Below are 20,988 nucleotides of genomic sequence, written 5' to 3' on the forward strand. Positions count from 1 at the left end.
CTTTTTATTTGCCCTCCGCCACTAGCTAGCTCTTGGCAGGAGGGCCCTCTTCCTACAAGTGGAGATTAAAATGAGGGCAGGAGGGGAAAATGAATTAGTGGCTCTCCATTTTCATGTGGCTCCTCAAGTTGAGGATGACATTAGGAGTATCTCTGCCATCTTATTGCCATTTACTGGAATGAAATGAATCCCATTTACAAGGAAAATATCACCTGGAAAATTTAGTGTTTAGAAAAAAATCCAACTCAAAACATTTTTCTCAGAATAAAGTATAACAAAAAAAGTATATCAGCAGGGAGAATAAGAACCAGTAGAAGTGAGCCAACATAAAAACAATCATCTAAATGAACCAATAAAGCCGTAAAACTACAGTAAAGTCAGCCACTCAGGGCTGCCTGTATGATAGACCTTTCTGGTTCTGACTGAGTGTTGGCCATATGTTTCATCTCTCTGAGAAAGAGGTCATGAGACTGGCGTTACGACTTCAAAGTCAACCAAAAGCCTCGCCTTGGCTCATGACCATGGCAGCTGTCTGATATCATCACAGATGTTCTCCGGTAGATCTGTGTCAATAGCTCGCCTGTGTGTCATGACTGTTCGGTTTTGGACAGTGGCTCTTTAATTTTGATTTGCAGTCACAGGGAATTTTATGTTTTTCTCATGAAAACATGGACTATATAGAAGGAGAGGGAGACGAAGCTGGTCATTAGAATTGCAAAATGGAAAGAAGAAAAACAGTGCTTTTAATTGGATTCACTCACAACTCATTCATGGGGTTAAGTTGCAAAGCTTTGCTTCTATATCTTTACAGTCAGTAACTGCTTTTATGATACTGAAAAATTATCATACTAAAATATATGTTTTTTTAGTTTTAATGAGAGCAGCTGGGTTGCATATAAGTTGATTCCAACATGGATAGGGTGCATAGGAAGTTAACAGTATGAGATTTTGAGGCCCTGTCCGCCTATCTACATGTATTTCTCAATCTTTTCAAACATACGGTTTTACAGTGACATGACGTGAGATCACATGGTCTCCCTGAATTGCCTGTTCTTTTGTCTCATGATGCACAGCTTGCGGCGGTGATAATGCACAAGTAACCACAACGTCTGCAAGAGCCAAGAGTGATATACAGTAATGCCTTATGTTTAACTTGTGCTTTCAATTTGTCTTTGAAGAGATCGAATTTATAGGCTCCCCTGTACGTTAAATGGTTGTTAAATGCCTCCTGCAGCTGTAGTAGTTTTACTGTCACTAAGACTGTTCCTGCTCTTTCTTACCCACTTATATACTGCTTTAATTGAAACTGTCACAGGATTTATTTCAGTGATTTCTGTTATGATTTTCCGGCATCATGTCCTGTCACTTAAAAGACCATTATGTAGGATTTCTTGGCATCTAGCAGTGAGGTTGCAGATTGCAAACAACTGAACACCCTTCGTCTCACCTTCCTTTACAGTGGATCGCCAGAAATGCAAAAAACATGAAAGGCGCTCTCTGGAGCCAGTGTTTGGTTTGTCTGTTCTGTGCTACTGTAAAACACAGTGCAACATGGCAAACTCTGTGGAAAAGGACCTGCTCCCTCTGTAGATGTAAAGGGCTCGTTTTAATGTAACAAAAACACAATAATTCTTGCTTTCAGGTGATTATCTACTGATGAAAACATAATTGTGAATATTATATTCCATTTACGTCGCTAAATCCCCTTAAATAGTAAACCCTGGACCTTTCATGCCATGATTGGATGATTCAAATTGCATTAAAATGACAAATTAAATTTTAGTCCTTGAGATTTTTAAATCTTGCCAAGCCAGCTGGAAACATTACCAATCCAAATATGTAAAATTCAGATAATTTGCTAATTTGATTTTCTGCTTTTTCTTTGTACTCTGTTCAGGACACATACCGACGTCGGCAGATGCAGAGGACCATCACCAGACAGATGTCCTTCGACTTGACCAAGCTGCTGGTGACCGAGGACTGGTTCAGCGACATCAGCCCACAGACCATGAGGAGGCTGCTCAACATAGTTTCTATAACTGGTAAAGAATAAACCATGTTCTGCTTGAGCAACGCCCTCATCTCATAATATTAACAAAAGACATTTTGTCTATACAGCAACATCAACCCACTTCAAGGGGATTAGATGGCTAACTTTTGTCAGTCAATGACAAAATATGACTGGGGATGGAGGAAGAAAACACAAAACAAAGCTCTGATGGGATATAATTCGAGACCAGTAGCAGCCAACATGTGGTCGCAGAGGCTACGCATTTAACCAAGGGTTTTAGTTAAGAATACATGTTGCAAGTCTTAAAAAGCATTTAAATTAACTATTAATATTAATTGCATTTGCAGTAATGATATGGCAGCATGTAAGGATTCTAAAATGTTGGGCACAAATTCATAAATATATTGATATCAGATTATACGAAGATAACAGAAACAAGCACCAGTCTGAGAAACAGTGGACCAGCTTTTGTCAAAGTTGACAGGGATGATCATTAGGATGGACTTCTGCGGCCTCTAATCCTTGATCCATCCATTGTTGACAGGTCGTCTGTTGCGGGCCAATCAGATCGTCTTCAACTGGGACCGGCTGGCGTCATGGATCAACCTGACAGAAGAGTGGCCTTACAGGACTTCCTGGATCATCCTGTTTTTGGAAGAGACCGAAGGAGTGTCAGACCAGGTCGCTCTCAAGACCATCTATGAGAGGTATAGAAAGACATGATCACTCCATAGTTACTTATCTGATCTACAAGGTGTGCGATCTTCTTTGATACACCTGCATGCTTTCTTTCTTTGTTTCAGTATCTTTTTTCACTCTAATTTCCATTAGTCTCTTCCTTACTTGGGGCATGACAGAGGCTACCATTAACACGAGATGAAATGGAAATAAGGTCAGATGAGTTTAGCCAAAGGACCAGCAATTCATGTAAAACACTGTAAAGTCCCGACCATCTTTAAAAAAACCATAAAAGAATTAAGAAGTTGAAGTCAGTAAATCATTTTATTGTTTTATGTGCTCTATGAAATACTGACATATATAGCCTTGACCAGCAGGTGGCAGTAGAGTATTTTGTTTTCTGTATGGGCTACATTAGTCCACAGCTACTGCCAATGGCTATGAGTGCCACACTAATTGGCAACTGACAGACAGATTTTGTAATTGATCATAATGCACGAGGCAAATGATGACTGTATTATAGCTGGGGCTGCAGATTCATGAAGGGACACATTTCCTTAAAACTGAACAAGAGATAAATGACGCTCAGACGTCTTCGGCTGAGCAGTGATGGAAAAGTCTCGTACCTCTCTGTGTATGTAAACAGTATGACTGCTCATGGTTTTGTATGTGTGTGGTCACGGATGCTTTTAGGCGTGCTCACCGCAGACGAGAGGAGGAGAACCGACACAGGCTGAGTCGTGCATCAGTCGCTGGCCTTTAAAGGTTGCACTCTGTCACAATACACTAGTGCCTATGATTCCTGCGGCGGTGAAGTGTCACAGACCGTTACTGTCAGCCAGTCAGCCAGCTAGATTCAGCAGACAATCCTCCCTCCCCCAATTCCAAGGCAAACCACTGCCTCATTAGACTAGGTTTTCTCTGTTTGGTTTTCAAAGGACAATGAGCTTTACCTTGTATTTGTATATAGCAGTCAAGTGTTATGGAGGATGTGCACAGTATGAGAGGAGGACAGAGTACAAGGCATTAAATGAGACTCTTCTTAGTCAGAAGGCTGTAATCAAGTTCTACTTGCTATAATTGTTAATTTTACACTTCTCTGGCGTATATCTCTATCATGTTTAAGTGTAGTGGACACCCTTAAGGAAATGTCCATACTTTTACCACAATTATTGTGTAATAAAACTGAGAGTTGTAATTGGACAGCCATAAAATTCTACACCAAAAGGCCTAGATTGGAGTGCCTGTACCGCAGCGTGGGACTGGGCTTACACTGTTCGTTAGACTTAATACAGCCATCATCTTGGTTTTGACCAACGGTCCTGTCTTCCTTTATCTTCTTCCTTGTTGAATGTCTTTTCAAATGGCTGCTCTGTTCCGCAGTGGCTGTCGGAGAAGCAGCCTTAATGATGATGACAGGAAGCCTCAAACAGGCTAAACACAACGCCTTGCCTAGAGGCCTTATCTCTTGCACTAATCTTCCGCTGATAAGAGTCAGGCCAGTCTGTCTGTGTATCTTTTTCCGTCTCTCTGCTCTTTTCTTCCTCTTTCTTATGATGTCAGGCTCTAAAGGTCCCTTTTTGTTCTGGATGAGATATTCTGTCTTTTCCCCTTAGCAATGGACAGGCACTTGACTGGCCTCTCAGAACCCCAGGCCCCCTTCTCCCGACTGTCTGTCTGCTTGAGAAATGGATAGCTACCTCTCTTTGCTTCCCCATTCAGCAGTGTGTATGCATACGCACATGCACAGCAGATGTGCACGCAAATAACGCATCTTTTTTTGTAGCCTAAATTCGAATGGTGGACCATTTCCTGCACGTTATAGTTCACATCTTTTTTGTTAAATTCTGTTACCGCAAGACCTGTGTGGTTCAGACCTCATGCATGTGCGTTGTGTTGTGTTTTAGCATGCATATATGTGTTGTGTTCAGCCATTTGTACACAGCAGAACTGCACATCCCCTGAGCGTTACTAAGTGAATATATTAGTGGTGAAGTGAACGTGGGGGTGAGTCAGCCCCTTATAGGTCAACTGTCGCCCTGCATCTCAGTCACAAGGCAGCATGCGCTTCCTCTCCTCATCTCTTTGTAAGGCTTGCTAAAGCTAAGCAGGCCACAGCACATAGAGAATCAGAATTATTAGATTTTGTAAATCCTAGTCCAGATAAACATTGTAGATAAATATTTTTAAAGGTAAAAATAAAATGCAGGTTTGATTCGTGCCTGAGGTTCTTTTTAAATTTGGCTCAGTATCAAGATACAGTCTCAGTTTAGACTTAATACCCTACCTAGCCTTCTAAATTAAAACTAGATTAAGCCATAAGAAACAATAGGGAAGGCAAGAGTGCCTCTCAGTGAAGAAGGCGACAGATACTCTCTGTGGCATATACCTGAACTCCTAGAGACGACAGAAAAAATAGACACACGCCCACCTTCCCTCATATCTCACACAAACACACACGCTTTCAAAAACGGCTAAAAGCTGTTTTTAGCAACTTGCCTGGCAATAACAAAACGTCCACGAAGGACTGTGAAGTGTCATTGCAGGACGTGGCATGGAGCGAAATTCATGGCGCTAATTCCCGTAGCGGGAGCGGACCAGTACAGCCCTGCTAATCTGATGGAGAATGTGTAATCGGTTAATAACCTCAGCGATTTCTATCATTAATGGTAAGACAGGGGGCTGCCCACACTAATGCACGGTAGCAGGGGGGGGGGAGAACTGTGCAACAAAGATGGCACTGTCTGCAGGAGATATTGGCTCACAGCAATCAAGCTCACACACACAAAGCGTAGCTAAAATGTTTGTGTCACTAGTAGTGGAGGGATAACTACACATTACACCTCGAGCAGTGAGCCAGCATCATGGCCTCCCTGCACACTGACACATAGAAAAACAAAACAAGAAGCTTTTTGGACCAAGCCTCGTATTTGTAGCCGTCAAATTAACAACCCTAAATCTGTGTTTCGAACGCTGTTTTCTTTTTTGTTTTTTTTATCACTAGCAAATTGAATTTGGAGCCTGCAGCCTTGTGACTAACATTTTCAGCGTTATCATTTCTTTCCTCTCAGTATCGTCTCTTCTCAGGAGTCAGTTGTTCCTTGTTTTAGCTGCCATTAGAGACTTAATGACTCCAGCTAACCTAGCTCTCTCCTGCTTCATGGTTATTGCTCTAAAGCAGCCCAGCCATTTCCAAAGAGTGTTAATGAGCTTTTGTATTTTTTATTTGCTTGATGTTGTTTAGAGCCATTACGTTACATTGAGCCTTTTAGTGGAAGCTCTTCAGTAGAGTAATTTCAGATGAGTGAGCAAGTACAGGTTCTGGGTGTTTCTCAAGGACACTCCTGTTGGACTGTTGGCTGTTGTTATGACCTTTGTTGTTGGAAATATATTCACCTTTATTATTTTTATTCTGTATTTAGATTCCCATCAGCTTTTATAAAATGGTTGTTCCTTCCGTGGGCCTGTGTGATGACATTTTGTGAATCAATAACAACCAGAATGTCTTACTTAAATTGCAAGATGTCCCCTTTAAAGATGATCAAATTGGATTCCATAGCATCTTACCAGGGCTGCACAATATGAAAAAATCATATTGCGATTATTTTGACAGATATTACTATTGTGATTTTTGCATCACAATTTTCATTTTCACAGAAAACACTGGAGAACAAGATTGCGTCTGCAGCACTACAGTACCTCATTAAACTGCTGAAAAAACTGCAGCAGTGATTTTTATAATATTTCTATGAATTGTGCAGGCCTCAATGTTACAAAATAAATTTGCTTTATAACATAGAGACATGGCCATACATTAGTCAGTTTGGTGTACTCAATAGATTAATTAGTCAATTAATACAGTATCTTATTTTTATTAGTAATCTATTTTTCATAATCATTTTAGTCATTTTTTCAAGCAAAATGACAAGAAAGATAGCAGTTTCAGCTTCTAAATTGTCAAGATTGGCTGATTTTCGTTGTTTCTTTGATCTTTGGCTTTTGGACTATTGATCGGACGAACCATGTTATTTGAAGATGTGAACTTGCAATCCCAAAAATTATGATAGGCATTGTCTGCAGTTTTCCATTATATAGCAGCCCTAGTGACAATATATACTGTAATACTGTCATCTGGACACATCTTCAAGGACTCTTCATGCAGTCTGTAATCAGCAGTGACTGTCAATGTCTCTAATTATTAGTGTTTAATTTTTTGACTGTCGTGATTTGTTTAAAAGCGGTTCTGTGTTTCGGTTGAGGGGTTAACATATTTGTACCTAATGCTGTATGGGGGCACGTTCAGTTAGCCCCTCAGAGAGTTTATTCCTGGACGCCCAGATCCTGTTTTCAGCTCAAAAAAAAAAAAAAAAAAAAAGTGTCACTGGTCCACTGAGCAGGTTCCTGCACTGCTCTGACATCTGGTGCCCTGTCTGTGCCAGGATGCCCCCGCCGCACTCAGGAGTGTGTTTCTGGCGCTGCACCTGAATCTTCTGTTCATTACATACACCCACACATACATACACACAAAACTATTCCATGCCATACACATATAGACACACTCACATGCTCTACGTGGTGAAATGCTGACACGTTCTAACTGAAAGAAGCACACATGCACACAATCTTTGCCACTACAAGCATTGCGATTGAAAATGTGCGTGTGCTGCACATGCAACACACACAAACCTAGCTCTCACACCAGTGCAAGAACATATGTCACCCCCAACTCCTCTGAGAATCAGTGTAATTAATCAGGCCCTGAGATGCAGGCTGCATTCAACAAACACGCATATGCACACACAGCGCAGGAAGCAGAACACAGCAGATAGATTATTGTCAGGTAAAATTGTAGTGCCTAGAAGTGGGTTTAATGTGTTTGCCAATATCTGGGTGTAAAAAACTCTTGATGCACTTTATGCTTTTACTTTTTATGTCACAGCTTGTTAAGAATCAACTCTTCCTCTCTGCCCTTCATCCTCTCTTCCCCTCATTTTTGTCATCCTGACCCTGCATTCATCCACCAAACAATCCTCTTCTCAGTGACGTGACTAGAGCCACCAGGCACTCTTGGACACTTGAAAACTTTTTTTCTTTTTTTCTTCACTAATCGCACTCTGAATGAATATGTAGCCAGGCAATTCAGTCTTAATTAGAGAGACTCTTATCCCAAGTACTGAAACATTAAGATGACGCTCTCTTCTCATTCAGGATTACTTTAATTGGCACAATTATTGTAATTTGGATGCAATTATGTGACGGGATAAAAGTGCTGTTCCAAAGCTCATGCGGGTGATTCCCTTTATGTGGAATCCTTTAATAAGCTCTTAAATATCTCACTGCAAAAAAATGGCAAGATCCTATTCTTTTCTTATGATGAATACTTTTGAACTTTTCCTGCCCTCAAATGAAAAGTCTTTATTCTTTGCCACGCTGCCTATTGTTCATGTGAATTCCCGTCTCATTCGTAACACTTTCAGTCATCTGGATGCATGGTCGGTAAATGCTCAAAAATGTTTTTTCCCTCCCTCTTCTCTGAGGGAGGAGGCTATTGTCTTCCATGCTGAATCCCTCCAGGAGGTATTTCAGTGGAAGACGGAGTAAAACCGCCATCGCTCATAGCACTGCCTTTTGCCAAGAGACTCGAAGATGTGTGTGAATTTGTAAAGGCTGGTGTGAAGCTACCTGTGTCTCAATAGAGATCTGGCTCCTTCCCTAGGACACCGTCATTGATTCTTCTACGCGCCAGTGTGCCGACCGACCACCTGACTGACGAGCAGATAAAGACAGACAGAGACAAAAAGAAAGTATGGTAGGCGTGAGATAAAGATGGCAAAGGGAGAGAGGTTGGTATTTGATAAGGAATGGCATTAAGAGAGAGTGAGAAGAATGCGAGAGTCCAGTCTCAGGAGGTAAAACGAGGTGAAGGAATCTGTGTGTGAATAGAGGATCAGAGCAGATACCAGCAGGATTACTGCTAGCCGAGTTTGCCATTGGTGGGTCTCGGGTGTATTTAAATCCTCAGGTGATGCTGCTGCTCCAAGTGAGATAGTCCAAGTGGTGGGCACACACAGATTCATGCGCATGTCCCCTGGGTTCCCACATGGCTGTTACTACAGTGAAACTCGTCGTCTACTGATTACATTTGTGCGTGTGTGTCGACCCCGCATGCATTGTCGTTCCTCCATCCCTCAGGTGTTTGGAGATGGTGACTCATTGATGAATCAGCCATAGCCTGCTCCACCACCACTCAACCCCTGCTGAGCTGCTCACAATGTAAAAAAAAAAAAAACTAAACATAAAAAAATCCCCATGGCAGTCACTGTCGTGTGTACAGGTGACACAGGAGGAGGTGTATGAGTGTGTGTGCAAGGTGATTGTTCTGATTGTGTATTCATGTATGAGCAGGCTACAACGTGAGGACGGAGAGAACGTCATGCGGCATTCTTTGTTAGAAAATCCTTAAAGCCCTTTTCATTTCTGCCTGTAAGCCGAGGTTGAGGGATTAGTCTAATTGATCTGAAACAAGAGAACTGTACTGTTCCCTTTTTGTACAAAGCATAGAGTCATTTCAAAAGCAATGAAAACCTCTACTACACCTCTAACTGGCCTCTGCTCTTCAGTCATGGGCTCGTCCATCAGCGACGAAAGGTTGGATTAACATTTAAACGTGACACTGAGGTGGAAGTAAAGGAGCTGAGGGTGGAGGAGCAGATATCTGCCTGATACGCTGGTATTTCTGCGGTGTTGAGCATTATTGCTGATCTCTCTCCCGCTCGGCTGGAACTGCTGGAAGGTGAGGGGGGGTTGGATTATAAATAGCAGCACAGGATTGCAAGAGGTTCGGCACTGACCTTTAAGTGGACAACGAGATTCGCCCTCACCGCCGCAGGAGCCATGGGCCACACTTGATAGTTGCACACGCACACACATCCGGCCCTTAACTGACGTTAACATCCTGGCCCTACAAAAGTCAATGGAGGTCAGGGCCTTTTGGGGTGTGTGTGTACATGTGTGTGGAAATGACACTTAAATGGCATGAAGGAGAGGCAAATTGAAAATTGAGCCAATCCAGCCTATATCCGGATCGATCAGGAGTGTCCTTTTCTTCCCCTATATTTTCTCTTAAAGCAGCTTTTAAAGATATAATATGTAACATTTCTGCATTTAAATGTCTGAAAACGACTAGACCGTTGTTGTATATCTTGTTCAGTTGTGTGCTAAACATCATCCCAAAAGTTTCCAGCAATATTCAAAACCAGAGTAATCAGCAATTTTTTATCAAGGCAGCGCTGTGTTTCGATTGGTCGCCTGTCACTATAACAGCTGGGAGTGAGCCAGAGAGTCGGGAAGGAAGTGTGCTAACATGACGACCATAACATAAATGAAAGTTAAAAATATTACCTCTTCCGAGAACTTTCATGAGTCATGTAGATAAATTTTTATCAGCAATGGTGGTTGTTTAGCAATGTAGACAACAACTCCCATGATCCCAAGCTACTTACGGTCTTTTGTTTGGTTTCGATTGAGAGACCCCTAGTGGCAGAAATTATATACTGTGCATTTCATTTGGCTTCCAGCCACCAGGATTTAGTCATCAGGTTTGTCTGCTTGGACGGCTTTTCCTCACTGCCTCCGACTCAAATTGAAGTAGAGAAGCTTTTGTAAAAAAAAAAAAAAAGAAACATCTGTTTTGACTGATTTACTTCATTTTTGTTGTTTTTTGACATTATCCTATCTCTCTCACATCTCATTTGTGATGTACATATGTCCCACTCTGTGAAGTTATTCGGATTACTGGTTCAGCCTGAGAATCCCAAACTTTATTTGTCACATTCATCAATCACTATCGATTTTAGCTCCATAACAGACTTATTCCAGATGTATTATCTTCTGCAGAAGAGCACATTTGTCTTCATTTTAGCAGTCCACCACACTTAATTCGGCATCATACAGCCTATCACTTGGCCATTAAGGCTATCAAACAACCACATGTGCTGATATGAACTCCGTGGTGCAATTAGTGTCACAAAGAACGAACTTTGCCATGGCCCAAGGATGCTCTAAGCTCTCCTCCGGAGCATAAATCACCAGGCTGAGGTTTAGTGTTTTACTATTTGTCAAGAATGAGGCCGTAGTTAATCTGAGTGGAGGGTTCAGTTAAGGTTTTTGGGGTCTGGAACAAGAAGGCTCCGTTTCGGTGCTACACATGAGTTTAATCAACATTTCAGGGAACCACTGAAAGTCCTGAGCATGTCTCAAAGGGAGGCCGTTCTCTCCGAAGCAGCTTGGTTTTTATCAGCCTGGTGTGTTTCCCATTAGCCTGCTTGTCTCTGTGGTTTGCTTTGGGATGCACAGGTCCAGCTTAGCACAAAAGAGTTTCAATTACTGGACTAAACTTTGCCACGAACGTATATGGAAAGCAGACGCTGCCACAAGTCGTCAGTTGGCACTGCCAAGACGAGGAAGCAAGAAAGAGAGAGAGTTGGAGACGGAGACGAGGGCAGAGACAGAGGGTGTCCACATTACATGAAGCATTTGATTCAAATCAAGGAAATAAGTCTGGATTTTCAGGAGACAAAGAACGTGGCGTCATCTAAAGTGAAAACATGTTTTTGCTCTCCCCCTCTGCCTTTGGGGTGGTGGAGGCTTTGGCAGCTTCCACTATAACAATAACCTCTCTCAGCATTGATGCTGCGAGTCCACGCGCCAGCTTGCTGGTCTGTCCGCCTGTCCACTGTTTTCCCAGAGAGGGCCTCGCTGGGTTCATCCACACGCTTGGCAGACACTGTGCCAGCGACTCCGACATGACTCTGACCAGGAGAGGAATGTGCCGGACCCGGGCCTGGTTAACTTCTGCACCCACACACTGTTGGACTTGGTCGCACAGTGTCTGACATTGAAACTCTTGAGCTTCTCAAACACAATGTGCACAGGCGTTTGTCTGTTCTGCAGGCATCTCTCTCTGTCTTTGGGCCCCTTTATGGAAATGTTTGGCAGCAAGACCACCTCTTTGTGGTGAGCATGCGCATGTCATCTGTAAGCACAGAGGGCAGCTGTAAAGCAAAGTCAAGTGGCACATTCATACTTCCACTGCCCAAATAGCGGACGGAAGGGATAGAGAGATGGATTCTGCTCATTCCCGTCAGCTGCAGCGTGTGGGAGGTTGAGAGGAGAAGAAAGGCTACGCTCCAGTCAGCTTTGGGACCTATTAGCATTTGGATAAGCTCAGAAAGCTCCCAGTGGCCACACCACACAGAGAGTGGTTGGGCCTAAGCGCCTGTACTGCTGCAGCTATAAGCTGGGTCCTGTCAATGGACCCATTGTGCAGGAACGGCTGCCGGGATGCCTGACGGCCTTTATCTCGCTCGTCCTCAGTCTGCTTGAAAGTAGCACGCCGGTTTCCTTGGCACTCCAACCCGAGCATCCATCTTGTCATTTGGCAACTGATTGCCGATAAGAATGGCTTTGTTCATTTTGTCTGTCTCGTCTGTTCACTGTGATGATGACTAAGTCTGAAGTGATTTGTGTCAATTGCTTAATGCCAAGGCCAACAACTCATCATTAGTTAACTTCAAAGAGTGCCATTTGAAGTGGTTAAACCTCATTGACAAACTGCTGTTGTCATTTAATGGGTACTATTTGTTCTATAACACCATGCAGTTCAGCATGTTGGCCAGAATCACTCTGATGGATTATCAGCTGTCAGTTCATCAGTATTCTAGTAATTCTGTCTTCCTTTTTGCTTTTCTATGATTCTCCTTATCAACCATCCACTGATTGGTGCAAAGTGTGAGCTCCACTTTGCGTCTGGCCAGCCCTTCCTGCAGACATGTCTGAGCAGTCAGCGGGGAGCATCAGGAATGGACCTCTGACTCTCTCCTTTCTTCTTTCCATCTGTCTGGGTGTAACTCAGTGATGGATGTCCTTGAATTGTTCTTATCACCAGCTCCTGGTTGTCTTTGGAAGACACAGCTGTTTGTGCTCCTGCATGTTTGCAGTGCATGACAGCAGGCCAGAGCAAACACGCAGGTCAGGAAAATAGAGATGCCATTGTTGTCAGGGCGATGTACATGAAGGATGTATTTGTATGTAGCCCTTGTGTCAGATTTCGTTCCTCTTCTCTTTCTTGCAGTTATGTTAAAGACTATTTAGGCTATGATAAATGTATGAGATGAAGAACCGGAAGTAGCCAAAAGTGTCTGATATCACTGCAACATGATATGGTTGAGTTTGACTTTATTTGTTATTGTCCATTCTCAGTTTTGGCACAGGGCAACCAAAGTGTGTTATGTTAGATGGTCCTATAAAAAGATTGCAGATTCCTTAGAAAGTCTTTGGAGGTTGTTCTCTATATAGCAAAAGGAAGTGCCCTGTGTGTGTGTGTATTTGTGCGTGTGTGAGTCACTGGCTCCTGTTGGTCTGTCTCTGCAGACCCACAAATAAACAGCAGTAAGCCAGCTGGAAATGGGGAAAAGCACAGGCTTCTCTCAGTCTGCATACGGGTTAATACAGTTCATGGGAAAAGGAACCAAACACCCACACGAACTTTACATGTACTCGCACACAACACGCTCCACCCTTCATCTGTGCCTTTGAATTTCTCCATCCTCACTGCACAGGTGTACGCGGTGGACATGACTGTTTTTTGGGGGTTTTTTTTCGGTCGACGTTTGAATCGGCACCGTTGCTGTTTGTGTGTGTGTATGCAGGTAACATCTGCCTTCAGAGGTCCAACTCATCCTCCCGAGCAGAGGTCACATGAGCGAGGTTCATCAGTGTGCCAACATGGAGCTTCCTTGACCTTTTGGGTCTTGTTAAAGGTTCTAATGGAAGGAAGACTGAGAGGGCTTTGTCCACTGGAGCCCAGCTGTGTCTCTGTGTCCTCCCTGCTCACAGTCCATACTCTCTCCTTTCAGTCGATGTGTGTCTGTACTGGCAGACGTCGGGTGGAGACAGTGGAGTCGGGTGACCCACCTGGGCTGGTCTGTGGGGAAGTGAATCTCTGCAGGAGGATCAAACAGGATTAAGGAGAGGTGTATGACTGGAGCAAACATATAGATTTATATAGATTACAGTTCTTCTCTCCCTAAAAATGACTAGTAATTTGAATGGAGTTTGGCACAAGAGCAAAATCAAGCTTTCTAGTGAAACTCTATGGTCAAATGTTAAATCTTCACTTACTCATTTTTTTACTTCCTGGCATGTCTCTCTAGGACACCTCCATCCCTGTGTTTCTTGCCAGACTTTTACATTTGGTTAGAGACATCCTGTAACCACAAGGTCACAGGTTTGAGCCCTGCAACAGCAGATGTGTCCATCACCAGCCATCTGTCCTGTCAAAATGCCCTTGAACAGAAGACTGGACTCCTACCTGTTCACCCACTGTAAGCAGTCTGGACAGGAATATCAGCTAAAAGCCAAAAATGGAAATGATGTAACTCGTAGTGCAGTTATGCTTCTAAGGGCTTGTTTTTTCGTCCACCCATCACTGAGGTATGAGAACCTCGCTGGATTGGGCTGACAGGGAGCATTTCGGCCAGTTTGCTAACTGGATTATCTTAGCTGATAGTTTGGATTATTAGCCAACAGTGTGCTGTGTTGAACCCTCGCCAGATGCTGACCTCACCCTGACTTAGCTAGCGTGCTGCAGCAACGGTACTAATCATCCAATCAAGTCACAGAAAGGCCAGCCTGTGTTCACTCTCAAAAACAGATCAGGCCCAGGGAAAAACCCAGCTCATCAGCCCGTGTTCTCAGCAGCACATACCAGTACACAGACTGGGTGATGCACGGGGAGGGAGGGCGAGCTGGGGTTGAACTGGAAGGAGGGAAGGTTGAGCAGGATGTAGGGAGAGAAAATGATGAAGGGTTCGGATGAGAAATGGAGGCAGAGATGAGAAAAATATCTGCTGCCTGCTGGAGTCTCCTCATTCATCTGATAAGAGCGGCACATTCTGGTGATGAATGGCTGGTGTCAGAAGTCACTCCGAGTTTCATCTTTTCACGTCTGAATGATGGGATTAACGAGATGTACCGATTGCTCTGGCTTGTTGGTGTTTGCTTTACTTGTATCCTCGGCCACATGTTACGCTGTCCTTGATTAAACTGATATCTTTCTTTTTTTACCTTGTGCGGATGAATTAGATTTCCCACCTCATATCACTTCAGTATTCTTGCTCAGTATTCATCAGTTCAGAGCTGATATTCACCCTGCTAAACTACTTTTTTAACCCTTTGTTTATATCATGTGGGGCAAGAATTTGTGCAGTTTATTTATTTATTTTTTTGTGGTTTTCAACTGAACATAGTGTTTGTGGTTTTTAATCTGCGTTCTTAACGTAATACGATGTTTTTTTTCTGCAGTATAGATGGAAAAAAACTATATCACACAGTAACGGAACAATCTCCAAACATGGTGTTTACTTAGGGTCTGTGATAACAAGCATCATGATGCGCTTCCGTCTGCTGCTTGCTAAATTACCCTGATTGTCATCTTCTCAGGTTTCCTCCTCTGCTGAGAAAAGATAACATCCCTCACTCTATCTGTCCTCAAACATCCCCCCTTTCACTATCTTGCCTTCTCTAAATCCAGTTATCTCTCCGCTCTCATGATGATGATGACCGTTGCATATCTCTTCAATCTTAACAGTACCGCTTGCTATTTCCTCTTTTCTTTTTCTTTTTTTTTTTTGTCAGAATGTGATGCTTTGTGTTTTCTACTGTGAAACTAGCAGTCAGAATTTAGCGTAAACTGACATGTTGACATATTCGTGTCATATGCCAATGAGATTGCACAATTTAGTGTGCTGAAATGAGCATTTTCGACAGTAAAGAGACAGTAAAAAAGTTCCAACAACCATATAGTCTTGTTCCCTCAAGTAAGATTTTTTAAATAAACAATCATGTTAACCTACACTGCATCAACTCCTGCTAAGACCCCCTTCTCTTTTCCTTTTTCCGCTGAAGAATCTCCAAGAGCATCCCCACAACTAAGGACGTGGAGCCGCTGCTGGAGATCGATGGAGACATCCGCAGCTTTGAGGTCTTCCTCTCCTCCAGGACTCCCGTCCTCACTGCCAGAGATGTGGAGATGTTCCTGCCCTGCACCGTCAACCTCGACCCCAAACTCAGGGAAATCATTGCAGGTATAGGGTGGAAATCTCTAGGCAATTCACAATTTGATTTGATTCAGCGGGGTATGATCTTTGCTCATGCTCCGACATCCTCACCAAAACTCAAAAAGTAGCCTAGTTTAGAACATAAACACAATGCACATGTGTACATTTTTTAGGTTTGACCATCCAGCTGGTTCAGCCATAAGAAACGGACAGCCAGGTCTTAAAAAAAAAAAAAAAACAGCATAAAAAGTCTTAGTAAGGTGTTGGGCCGCTTTGAGCTGCCAGAACAGCTTCAGTGCACCTTGGCATAGATTCTTCATGACTCTGGGGCTCTGCTGCCGGGATTAACATTCTTCTTCCAGAAGACATTCCCTCATTTGGTGCTTTGATGATGGTGTTGGACAGTGCTGTCAGACCGTCAAACTTTCCCCGTGGCTGTTTTACTGGGTTGAGATCTGGTGACTGTGAAGACCACAGCATTTGAGCAGGCTTTATTGTTGACCTTGAAAACAGCAGTTTGATGATACAAAAATCTGAAAACAAGCTCACGAAGTTTTTCAACCACATCTCATGACTGTACACAGCGAATGGACTTGCTCAGTTGTCATGGATATGTTTTAGCCGTTTTAGTGACAACAAAACAACAACTAAACCATTTTCATGACAACACAGAGATGTGGTTTATAGCCTCAGAAACACCAAATAGGTTGGCCACTGCATATGACCCACAACATGTTTATTCTCATCAAACCAATGAGTGACCTGTCTTCAGAATATAAACATCTCTACACAATAGATTTTGGTTGACATTTACATGCAGTTACAGGGCTCTGGGGTGGGGCTGTTGTGGTAGCACATGCACCCAAAAATCTGTCAAGTGCAACTAAACATTTTTATTGGTCACACTAGTGTCTCATCAGCATTATGTTTTTTTTTAAACAAACATCCAGGTGTGTAGACAGTTGCCTTTCAACCATTATTGACCTATCAACAGATTTTCTGTAGATTACTTTCTCAGTGTATAATTGGATTTTAGGATTTTGAGGATTTAGGATTTGTTTTTTATAATACCCCAATAATATTTGAGGTTGATTTGTTTATTTGAAATGGTCAAACATCAGCACTTCATAACTTTATTTAAAGGTCCGAAATTGGTGTGAGAGCCACCCCTCCCCTCTCACTTCAACCCCCACGCATCCCGCCCTCTCTACTTCCGCTGTTCACAGTAGCAGCAGGTGTTGCAAAGCACAGAGGAACCATCCCCTCAACACAGGAAATAATGGAATAAAGTTACCCTTATGTGGACCATGTCAAGTGATGATGTAAGTCCATTAGACAAGTGAGAGGATGTACACCTTGGCTATTATTTGCTTCAGTAACTACAGTACTGTAACAGTACTGTGTTCTGACTTATGCCACTTTTGGGGACAAACACCAGAGTCAAGGCCGCATTTACATGAAAAATAGGTCTACCTAACCTTCAACACTTCAAAAGTAGCCCAATTATGCGGGAAAACCGCAGACTTGGCAACCCTGGTGGCTGTGTCTATTTATAAATGGAGCGGTCCAGCGGTTCCGAAGGGAGGGGGCTCACATGCACGCACGCGCAGCCAGACCGGTTATCCAAAACAAAAAACAGAAAAGGCTTGATAACAACACAGAGAAGGGAGTGTGACGTCACTCTCTGCATTTATCTGCATTTATTCTGGTTTACAGAAATTTACATAACGTGTTAAAAAATGAAATTAAAATGTGTTATTGGGTGCGCCCAAATTATGGGCCGGTGCACCTAAATGAAAACGTTAGGTCACACCAGAGCATCCAGTGTAAATGTTAGTCTGGAGCCCTTAGTTATAGCCTTGTTTATTTACATTTCGCATTACTGTTCGTTTATGCCTCAAAAGTAGTCATTGACATGCTTGACCAGATCGACTCTCACTAAGTGGAGCTCCATAAACTGCAGTTTTACACTGCATAAATCTGATGAGTGTACTTAGACATCTTTAGTTTCAAAAATCTTCACATGCAGCAAAAACAGATAAGCAGATGTTACACGGCATCTTTGCCTCATGTCAAAGAGTAAAGAACTATTTCTCTTCAGGTTAGCGCGATGATGTTATTGTTCAGGCTAGGGATGTAACGGTTACCGGTGTCACGGTAAACCACGGTAAAATTCCCGACGGTGAAGGTTACCGTTTAAGTTTTAATTACCATGGTAACCGACGCGGTCAATAACCACGGTGTGGAAAACTCGCGAGATACTTTATCCAAGTCTCCCTACGCAGGCGCAGCGTGCAACGTGTGCTTGTTATGTAGTGAAGAAGACATGGCGGAGGGAGGACGTGATAGTAGCGGCCCTCAAGGCATTTTTCCGCCTTCAAAGAGAACCAAATCTGAAGTCTGGGCGTATTTTGGTTATTATAAGAATGCTCAGGGATAGCTGGTCGAGGATGGCAGCCCTATCTGCAGGAGCTGCAAGAAGAAAGTTGTTGCGAGGGGCAGCAACACATCCAATTTACTTACTCATTTGCGCGACCATCGCCCTCAACTGTTCAGCGAATGCAAGGTAAATTAACCTTAAGCTCAGGTGCATGATGTGTGTATGTCGAGTTTTCTCTGTCTAATTTGCTGTTGTCACTAATGCAAACTGACCAGATAGTGGTATAACTGAACGAAGTTGATCCGTGATTTGGCACGTTATCTGAACCGCTTATTAATTGTAGATTTCACTTTTTAAAGTCGACCTAATAATTCCCCAAACATTGATGCAGAGCTGCAGTGAGGAGGATTTGAGACAAACACGTACTGGGTGGACTGAGTTAGTGAATGCAAACTGACTGAGATGACTGACTTTCATCTCAGCTCCGTTCACCGGAGCAGCATCTACCTGTGGCTCAGCAGCCATTTGACCAATCAGATTGACCGAGTCCATTGACGACAGACGAGCAAGCAGACAGAGAGACAGCCAATATATATAAGTAATATCAGAAATATATAATACTTGTGGATTATTTGTAGAATAGACTATATATAAAGAATAATCTAAAATGGTGAATATAACAAGTGTCTAGATAGAGATAAGAGCCAAAATAGAGTATTCATAATTAATTTAACAATAATCCTTTTTGTTTTGATCTAAAAAATTATCCAACCTGTTTCTCACAAAAGTGACATGATCTAGATTGTGAGTTTTGTGATCTGTTGGTTGCACCCTTAGTATTAAGTAACAATGACAGTAATAATTAATAATGACATTTTCTATTCATTTTTTTCACAGAGAGGGTCTGCTGGCCAATCGAGTGTTACTGCCAGTACATCTCATTCTACCTCTGTAACGCAGACATTACAGGACACGTTTCAAAAACAGGCTGCTTATACCCTAACCCTTTTAATATATAATAAATCTATTTAAATATAAATCTTGGTGAAATTATTTCAATTTATCAGTGTATCAGTGTTTTTTCAACATTTTGAAGACATTTTAAAAATACCGCGGTATACCGATAACCGTGATAATTTTGGTCACTATTACCGTGGTGTGAAATTTTCATACCGTTACATCCCTAGTTCAGGCTTCATAATATGGAGCGTGTGCATACACGTGTGTTTTAGTGTGTGTATGAAGGAGAAAGAGGTAAATTGTACAGTTTTGTCTAAAGTACATGAAAGCGTTTTGTATACAATTGCATGGAGAGACAGAACTGTCCTCTATGTGATGTGTTGAATTCATTGCCAGCTCATTTGGCAGTGACATTACTCATAACATTGTAGCAGGGTCTGCTCTAAAATCGCCCACTGCAGGGGCTCTCAGAAACCCACAGCTTGCTTCTCATTTCCACACAATCAAATGTCGAGCAGGTTTCCACTACAGCTCTGTGGGATCGGGACAATATTTTCGCTCGCCGTCACCAATCTGCCTCCAGTGCCGCACCGAATTTCACAGTTTGTAGCCCCGGTGACGTAATAGATCATCAGTATTAAACTGTAAGCCAGTGTGGCGCTGTACTTTTGCTACCGTGCGTCAGCGTCCGTTTCAGCCTATCCAGGAGTGTCAATGACGTCTAGTGTGAAGCTGCTGCATCATGGTGTTATGAGACCACAGAAGGCACACACACAAAGTCTGTTCCATTGAGCCAAGGTTGAGTCATGGAGGGCGCAGCTGACCAAGCTCCACAAGCAGACGTCCAGTCTGTAAGTCCTGTCCGAAAAGTGTTTAGGTGTGTATCCACGAAACATGTGTTTATTTGTGTGTGCGCTCAAAAGTGTGTTGGTGTTTTTCATCGCCACATGTGTCTCCAGGGAGCGGAAGGTGACCAACGCTCCTACCCAGTCATCCCGCTCCCTCCACTCCCTCCGCGGGCAGTCGGTACTTGGTGCCCAGTGTCCTGTGGCCAGCCAGTGGGCAGTGCTGTCAGTGATACCCGCCCATGAGCCTGACTCACATCATAAGGCCCCCATTGTGTTCGCAGGCTGGATTGGGTCTCACTCAGCGTGTCATTCAGCAGCCACTTGTATAACCAGGAGACATTCTGGTGCCTGCTTCTGTTTCTGCTTCTTACTTTCTTGCCAGCCACACAGAGCCACTCTGTTCTGTCTGCGGGCTTATTTAACTTTAATTTGAGAGGTTTTTTTACCAAAGCTCCCTCCTCCGCTCTGACTCGACTCCTCTCGATTTGATTTATGTGAAAACAATTGTGGCAAAGTACTTATGCTGATTGTGTCTGATGGGTTCACATGGTCCGCTTTGTTTGTTTACATGGGTGAATTTATTTGTCAGGGACAGCAAGGGGCTCCATGTGCCAGAGTCGTCACGTGGCCGGCATATCATTTGGAAAAGGCAGAGTATCAGCGCGCCTGCTGGTTTATGAGCAAACGGACTAATAGAAAATCAAAGTGAGAATGGAATTCACAGTCGAAGACCGTTGTAATTGTAACATCTGCGCCCGTTTTCTCTGCAGCATTTAGTTGTTTGTCTTCTGTTTTGGAGGAGGAGAATATGTTCAGGAACATCTTCTATTCCCTGTAGTGCTTCAAGAATCAAGGAATTTTGCTCTCGTGTATGTCGATTGTTTGATATGTATTTTCTCTGTGGATTCACAACCGTCTCAACTCTCTTGAGATTATGAAATAAAGCTAAATTATTGATGCGTGGGTGGATCTGAAGGGTCTTTATAGTCATAG

At 43.0% G+C, this 20,988-nt stretch overlaps 1 protein-coding gene across 1 annotated transcript in view; it reads left to right on the forward strand.

Annotated features, from left to right (window-relative positions):
* kidins220a (kinase D-interacting substrate 220a) overlaps positions 1-20,988 on the forward strand; it is a 47,407-nt gene that overhangs the window by 17,454 nt on the left and 8,965 nt on the right. The window contains exons 22-24 of the mRNA XM_073483015.1: positions 1,898-2,042; positions 2,556-2,718; positions 15,656-15,834. Coding sequence (XP_073339116.1) covers positions 1,898-2,042; positions 2,556-2,718; positions 15,656-15,834 — 487 coding nt within the window. The remainder of the gene's footprint in view (positions 1-1,897; positions 2,043-2,555; positions 2,719-15,655; positions 15,835-20,988) is intronic.

Source organism: Pagrus major, chromosome 16, assembly GCF_040436345.1.
Source record: "Pagrus major chromosome 16, Pma_NU_1.0".
Classification (NCBI taxonomy): Eukaryota; Metazoa; Chordata; class Actinopteri; order Spariformes; family Sparidae; genus Pagrus; species Pagrus major.